Source organism: Mizuhopecten yessoensis, unplaced genomic scaffold (assembly GCF_002113885.1).
Source record: "Mizuhopecten yessoensis strain PY_sf001 unplaced genomic scaffold, ASM211388v2 scaffold383, whole genome shotgun sequence".
Classification (NCBI taxonomy): Eukaryota; Metazoa; Mollusca; class Bivalvia; order Pectinida; family Pectinidae; genus Mizuhopecten; species Mizuhopecten yessoensis.
The window spans coordinates 435,879-444,135 of NW_018403519.1; the positions used below are offsets into that span (position 1 = coordinate 435,879).

An 8,257-nucleotide genomic window follows, 5' to 3' on the forward strand; every position below is an offset into this window, starting at 1 on the left:
CAACCGACGACGTAGTAATAACTACCTTTCGCGGCGACACAACAAAAAGCTGAAGATATACTAACTAGAGATTCTAACCATTCTAACCTCGCGACCAAGTGTGGAGACAGACACTAACTTTATACATTCATGGGTCATCTAAAAAGATATTTAATACATTGAATAAACCTGCTGTAATTTGGGAACTTGTTTTAGATATTTTGACTAAATGAAACAACAAGACCTACTGTTACGCCTACCTCCATTTTGTTGAAGCCTCTGTATAATATGGGGAGTTTTGTGATATTGTGTTATTAGAAAACAGTTTTTTTTATATCATAACTGGTGGTATATTCAAGTGTTTATTGCATTGCCTCTCCGATGTTTTCTTGTATTTCTAGTGTAGACTTGCTGTTTCATGGCTTCAACGTCTTTCTGATGTTCCTTTAGGCGTGACCAAATTTCCAACCAGTTTCCACAGATGTATGTAAGGTTGCAGCTGTTTCATGGAATTTGGTAAACCACCCGTTTTATCCTCTTTCGGCAATTTGTCTTTCGGATGAACTAATGGATGCTTGATGGTGTTGTGTAGTCGCATGGGAGTGCTGATGTGATGTTTCGCAGCACTTTTGATAGTGTCTCAGACACCCCTTATGTAGGAATGGGTAGTGACCATGCCGCTGGTTTTTCTCTCTGAGTTTGTAGTTTTCAATTCCTGTTTGTGTTCTAAGCAAACCAAGTCTTTATTCAGTATCTGCACACCTAGTAATCATCTGTAACAAATTAGTATCGTCTTATTTACAATACATGTGATAACTGTGCATACAGGAATAGTCAAGGATGTCGAACTACCATGATATACAGTGGTCTGTTATAAATACCTGTATATGTATATTTCTTTTGATATACAGGGGTTTGTTTAAATACCTGTACACATATATTTATACTGATATAATTCATAAGTACATGCTCTGTAACCTATATCAGCCTAATCATAGGGTGTTCTGGTAGCTATAAAAAGTCCATGTGTTCAAATGTGTGTTCTACATAGAATTGTGAGATAATAGTATCCATATGAACTGTTTACACCTTGAAATATTCACAACCTAAATACCTCACATTTAACATTTAATATCACCATATATGCGTAGTAAGTAATACTGTATTACAATTTAAATATTTTCACAAACATACATCCTTAAACCTTTGAAACATTGCTATAAATGTGTAATGACAAAGAATAGAAATCCAGTCAGAAAATGGCCCGTGTCATTAATATGTTATCCTTCCCCTCATGTTTGAATTATGAACTTTGACAGAGACACAGAAAGGGGCAGTCAAGTGCAGCAATACAGGTTTCATGTAACTCCTGGTGTGCTGTCTCAAAGGGATAATTAAAAAAAATGCATTTTTCATATTACTCACAAAATATTTCATCAGGTACGGTTGGTTCAACTCCGGCAATTTTTGGAACTGTTTGAACTTGATTTATATGTTTTTGACAATGTCTAAACTGAAATTAACTATTTTCAATGGTAAAGAATACAGTTATCATAATAGGTACAGTATTCTGTCGAAAATTCTTCAAAACTTGAATGCTTTTGTATGTTTTTCACGTATTTCTTGTTCCCATTTTTGTAACTAAGCAAATTAATAAAGTATCGTAAAACAAACTAAATGTTTCATACTGAATAAAAACTGTTATATTTGAGATATCTAGTTATATTGGTCGTATATAAATAAATAACATATATAAATAAAACGAAATCATCAAGTATGCATTGGTGTCCCTCACAACATAAAAACGTGGATATACGATACGATTCATTATAACAGTGCTACACATAGTCACCAAGTCACAGTATACATTGGAGAGCTCAGAATGGCATCATAGAGTATTACAAAGGTTATAACAATATACATGTATGCTGAAAATATCTACCACACACTGCTGCAATACCTCTTTATAAGACTTCCGTATTATAAACTCCTAACATAATGTTTATCTCTTGACATGTATTTGACAGGGTTCAAAACCTACATCTATCAATAAAATATAAATAGATGATTTAGAAAATATTCAAAAATCATAACAGGAAAGTACCATCCAAAATATACATAAATGGGGGCTTTTGTGTTTTTACTATATAACTGATATTAAGACAATATCTGTTGTTGATTTGAAATAGTTTTTACAAAATTGCTCACTCCAAGTATTCAGGTTTAATACCAGAATCAATAATGTTTACCTTGAAATCTAAAACACAGATTGTGTCACAGCAAAGTAGTGTAGAATGATGCTAACTGTTTGGGAGTTACCAGAGCTTTAGAGAGTCCTCCATCTATTTATCATTAGCTTTTATAATGGAGGTAATAAAATAATAAAAAGTTCAAATCATGTTTATCTTTATGTAGGTCAACAGAAATATATTAGCAATTTTTCAAATAAAAATACATTCATTTTCTACCAAAAACATCAGTGCAACATTATTTCTTAAACATTTTCTTCAGGTTGGTAATAATGGATTGTGAAAAGATTCATGTTGAACAACCAATTAGTGTTACTATGTGATGTTTTGATGAGTAGAATGGTGTGTACACTGTCACCTTCATCAGACAAATGACCAGTGAAGCGTATGCACACTGTCACCATCATCAGACAAATAACCAGTGAAGTGTATGTAGACTGTCCCCTCCATCAGACAAATGACCAGTGAAGGGTATGTAGACTGTCACCTTCATCAGACAAATAACCAGTGAAGCGTATGTACACTGTCGCCATCATCAGACAAATGACCAGTGAAGTGCATGTAGACTGTCACCTTCATCAGACAAATGCCCAGTGAAGTGTATGTACACTGTCAACTTCATCAGACAAATGACCAGTGAAGTGTATGTAGACTGTCACCTTCATCAGACAAATGACCAGTGAAGTGTATGTAGAGTGTCACCTTCATCAGACAAATGACCAGTGAAGTGTATGTACACTGTCACTATCATCAGACAAATGACCAGTGAAGCGTGTGTACACTGTCACCATCATCAGACACATGACCAGTGAAGTGTATGTAGACTGTCACCTTCATCAGACAAATGACCAGTGAAGTGTATGTAGAGTGTCACTTTCATCAGACAAATGACCAGTGAAGTGTATGTACTCTGTCACCATCATCAGACAAATGACCAGTGAAGGGTATGTAGACTGTCACCTCCATTAGACAAATGACCAGTGAAGTGTATGTATACTGTCACCTTCATCAGACAAATGACCAGTGAAGCGTATGTACACTGTCACCATCATCAGACAAATGACCAGGGAAGTGTATGTACACTGTCACCATCATCAGACAAATGACCAGGGAAGTGTATGTACACTGTCACCATCATCAGACAAATGACCAGTGAAGTGTATGTAGACTGTCACCATCATCAGACAAATGACCAGGGAAGTGTATGTACACTGTCAACTTCATCAGACAAATGACCAGTGAAGGGTATGTAGACTGTCACCTCCATTAGACAAATGACCAGTGAAGCGTATGTATACTGTCACCTTCATCAGGCAAATGACCAGTGAAGTGTATGTACACTGTCACTATCATCAGACAAATGACCAGTGAAGCGTGTGTACACTGTCACCATCATCAGAGAAATGACCAGTGAAGTGTATGTAGACTGTCACCATCATCAGACAAATGACCAGGGAAGTGTATGTACACTGTCAACTTCATCAGACAAATGACCAGTGAAGTGTATGTAGAGTGTCACTTTCATCAGACAAATGACCAGTGAAGTGTATGTACCCTGTCAACTTCATCAGACAAATGACCAGTGAAGTGTATGTACACTGTCACCTTCATCAGACAAATGACCAGTGAAGCGTATGTAGACTGTCACCTTCATCAGACAAATGACCAGTGAAGTGTATGTACAAACAGTAGGTCCAGGGTTGTATAATTATATCTATCAAATTCTTATACAATCATTTAACTTTTAATTGTGTTAAAGGAATGTGAAAAAATAACAATCACAGATTTTATCACTAGATTAAACACTTTTAAAACAAAGGCACTAAAAGGATTATTTTCAAAAAACAATATCATTTAAATAAATTACTTATCAACACAGGGTTGATCACATGTTTCTTTTTTATAAGAACTAGGCAAGATGAAGTATTTTCATTGCTTGAGACCATGGTGATCACCTAAGATTTCTCATTGGACAAAGAACTAAAAGAATACTATTAGGTAAGGGCAGTGACAGTAATACTAGTACAATATTTAATTTAAACAGATTTAGTGAAACTGAGAATTGATCGAAATTTATTAAAATAATCAAAAGCTAGGGTTCCAGTTTTGGATTTGGATCAGCCATTAACACATACATCTGTTCAGGACCATGTGAGCATTGCTGTTATCAAGTCTGGGTACCATTGGTCTAGTGAAGTTGAGAATGTTTTTGCATGCTTACTTATTTTGATTAAAATTCCTTCCATTGTAAGTTATCTTGTTAGAAACATGAACCTCTAATTCCCCTTATGACCAAATAAGCAGCACAGAACCCACAGAGTCCTAGCACAGCATATTGTAAAGGCAAACAAAGAGCCGCCTTACAGCACTGGAGAACCCACAGAGTCCTAGCACAGCATAATGTAAAGGCAAACAAAGAGCTGCCTTACAGCACTGGAGAACCCACAGAGCCCTAGTACAGCATATTGTAAAGGCAAACAAAGAGCCGCCTTACAGCACTGGAGAACCCACAGAGTCCTAGCACAGCATATTGTAAAGGCAAAAAAAGAGCTGCCTTACAGCACAGAACCCAGAGCCCTAGCACAGCATATTGTAAAGGCAAACAAAGAGCTGCCTTACAGCACTGGAGAACCCACAGAGCCCTAGCACAGCATATTGTAAAGGCAAACAAAGAGCCGCCTTACAGCACAGAACCCACAGAGCCCTAGCACAGCATATAGTAAAGGCAAACAAAGAGCCGCCTTCCAGCACAGAACCCAGAGCCCTAGCACAGAATATTTTAAAGGCAACCAAAGAGCTGCCTTACAGCAGAGAACCCACAGAGTCCTAGCACAGCATATTGGAAAGGCAAACAAAGAGCTGCCTTAAAGCACATGAGCACCCACAGAGTCCTAGCCCAGCATATTGTAAAGGCAACCAAAGAGCTGCCTTACAGCAGAGAACCCACAGAGTCCTAGCCCAGCATATTGTAAAGGCAACCAAAGAGCTGCCTTACAGCAGAGAACCCACAGAGTCCTAGCACATCATATTGTAAAGGCAAACAAAGAGCTGCCTTACAGCACTGGAGAACCCAGAGTCCTAGCACAGCATATTGTAAAGACAAACAAAGAGCTGCCTTACAGCACTGGAGAACCCACAGAGTCCTAGCACAGCATATTGTAAAGGCAAACAAAGAGCTGCCTTAAAGCACATGAGAACCCACAGAGTCCTAGCCCAGCATATTGTAAAGGCAAACAAAGAGCTGCCTTACAGCACAGAACCCACAGAGTCCTAGCACAGCATATTGTAAAGGCAAACAAAGAGCTGCCTTACAGCACAGAACCCACAGAGTCCTAGCACAGCATATTGTAAAGGCAAACAAAGAGCTGCCTTACAGCACAGAACCCACAGAGTCCTAGCACAGCATATTGTAAAGGCAAACAAAGAGCTGCCTTACAGCTTCTCCTACAAAGAATGTCTGGATTATATAATAATCTAACTTCTAATTAAGTAACACCTACAAAACGACAGTCAACTATCAACTGTAATATCAGTACTCAACTACTCAGTCCAAATACTGTGTTCTGGGATCAAATATGGACTGGAACCAGTGTTTCCATTATTTGTAAGAGTCAGAGCAAAGATGTTTGGACAAGTTTTAAAAAAACTTAAAAAGTTTAAGAAGAAACAGTACTCACTGCATGTCTACCATCAAAATAACACCAATAAAGCATATAGAGTATACGACCACCAACCTCCAAATAAAATTTTGGTAGACAGTAGCATGGCACATCACTGTATACACTGGGTAGATGTCTTCTAGCTTATACCTATAGTCAGACAACAACCACCTTTGGTGTTGACCTCTCATTACCATACTGATTACAGGCGACTTGGGGTGTTCTCTCTTCTATACGGAGTAACTTCCCTGTAATATTATGTATTTTTCAGACGTTGTGGCCATTAAATTGGACTTTCATTTTGATGTCTAAAAAGGCTTTGCAATATAAAGTTCCTGAGAATCGACCCTTTCAGTTTTTCTGTTTTCTCTTTTTATTTCTAATTTTGAACAAATTTCAAACAGCTATAAATCCGTCATATGTATCACAACTTGATTTTTATGGAATAACTCTTTTTGAAAAGTACTTGAACATGTATTTCACAATGGTAATAATATAGTTTTACTTGCAGGTATCCTTTACCTTAATGTCGCATTTAACAGACTTTTAAGTCAACTGGATTAGTGATAACAGGTTTCAGGACTATATTCCATACACATGAGAAACAAACAGCTTGCCACACCTGAAATATAATTCAATTGCCCAATATAGATATTCCATATAAAGGTAAATTCTACAGGTCAGTTTGGACTGACTCTATATCACTAGCATGGCCACCTATCATGCAAGTCAGCGATAAAAAAAGGTACGGGATTGGGATCTGAATGTTACGACTGGCGTGGGAGCTCAAAGTCACTTGCTACAAAAAATGTAGCATTCTACTATATATTAACCAAAATTTATGACTTGCATCATCAGGGCCAATGAAATGTTTTCTACGAGGTATTTTCTGTCCTTTCCTGGCTATGTGAGCAGTGACACAGTCAATATCCTGCCACCTTGTATGACTTCCACAGTGAATGGTTCTCCTTCAGCTGATACCATAGAAGTTGTCTCATTCTTGCGTATAGGTTCCTCTGGGAATATTTTTTGTTACTGTAAGACAGAAATGAAATACACATATAGAATTAGTTCTACTAATGCTGCTGAACGCACTGGAAATTCTCTTTGAAATTCAAATATTTCCTGATCATCACAAAACTTAATTTTAAAAAAGTAGTAAATTCATGAACTATACGGTTGTGTTCAATGAACAAAGTACAAAACATTGGTTAAAGCAGTTTAGTCAAATTATTCAGTGAACAGCTAATGTGTTTTAACCAATTTACTAACTAACATTCAATTTGCATGCATACTATTGTATTTCCTTGTATTTTGTGGTTTTAACAAATTAATACTTTGTACAAAGAACAATCATTCTCAGTGATATAAGGCAATTGTGGTCTCAAACATGACGATTCTGATGTCTAAGTCAGATCAACTGCTTGTCATACATATATAATACATAAAGCTTATCAAACTCCATCAGAATAGGAAACATTAATTTAGCATGTGCATTTGATTCTTCTAGGATTTACTGACTGAATGAAAAAATCCAGAACATGACCTGGATAAATTGATTTCTCAAATAACTCATGAAATATTGTAACAATAAAATGATGAGTAAGAGTATTGAATGGCTACCCTTGTCTCCTCAGGTTGTGGGCAGTTTTCCCTTCATTGCCAACGTCAACGGACATTTATCACCAAACCATGTATCGTGTTCCGTCTGCGGAATGTCACCAGGCTCCCAGCCTTCAAGCTGACCCCCACAACAATAGCATTCACAAACATCCTCCACACCTACAAGTATGTGTCCGGTATACATTTATATATACTCTTCACTTACAAACGTACATGTTAACAAACTTCACAAACATCCTCCACACCTACAAGTATGTGTACAGTATACATGTCTGTATATACTCTTCACTTACATGTTAACAAACTGAGAACCTCAAATGATAACATGTGATTTTAATGAGCTTTGATGAAAGAATAGGAATTCTTCTATCATACTGTTTACTAAGCTATATTATATGTATACAAAACTACACATTATCCATTTTGTCTGATGTCACAATAGTACATGTAGAAAAAAAACTTATGTAAGAACAGCACCACATGTAATTTGTTTATTGCGAACTTTGCTGCCCTTCAATGTTTGGTTCCAGGAAGGTAGACAAGAGGCCCAAGGGCCTTAGCGGTCACCTGAGTTATATCATAGGTACTGGTAGCTTTATTTTATTGTTTAGATGTGATGTGGAAATCAGCATGTAAACTAAGTGAAATACAATACTTGTCATGTCATCAATGGATAAGAATTTGAAAATATTGGTAAATGTTCCCTTTGGGGCCCCGCCCTAGCCCCTGGGGATGGGGCAGGAATCC

General features: G+C 37.0%; 1 protein-coding gene across 7 annotated transcripts in view; it reads right to left on the reverse strand.

Moving 5' to 3' along the window:
• Positions 1-7,510: 7,510 nt before the first annotated feature.
• Positions 7,511-8,257, reverse strand: part of LOC110447446 (baculoviral IAP repeat-containing protein 7-like) — a 17,011-nt gene continuing 16,264 nt past the window's right edge. For all 7 annotated transcript variants that reach the window (XM_021493171.1, XM_021493164.1, XM_021493180.1 and 4 more), the window contains exon 3: positions 7,511-7,669. In XM_021493171.1, the coding sequence (XP_021348846.1) occupies positions 7,521-7,669 (149 nt within the window). In that variant the 3' untranslated portion in view covers positions 7,511-7,520. The remainder of the gene's footprint in view (positions 7,670-8,257) is intronic.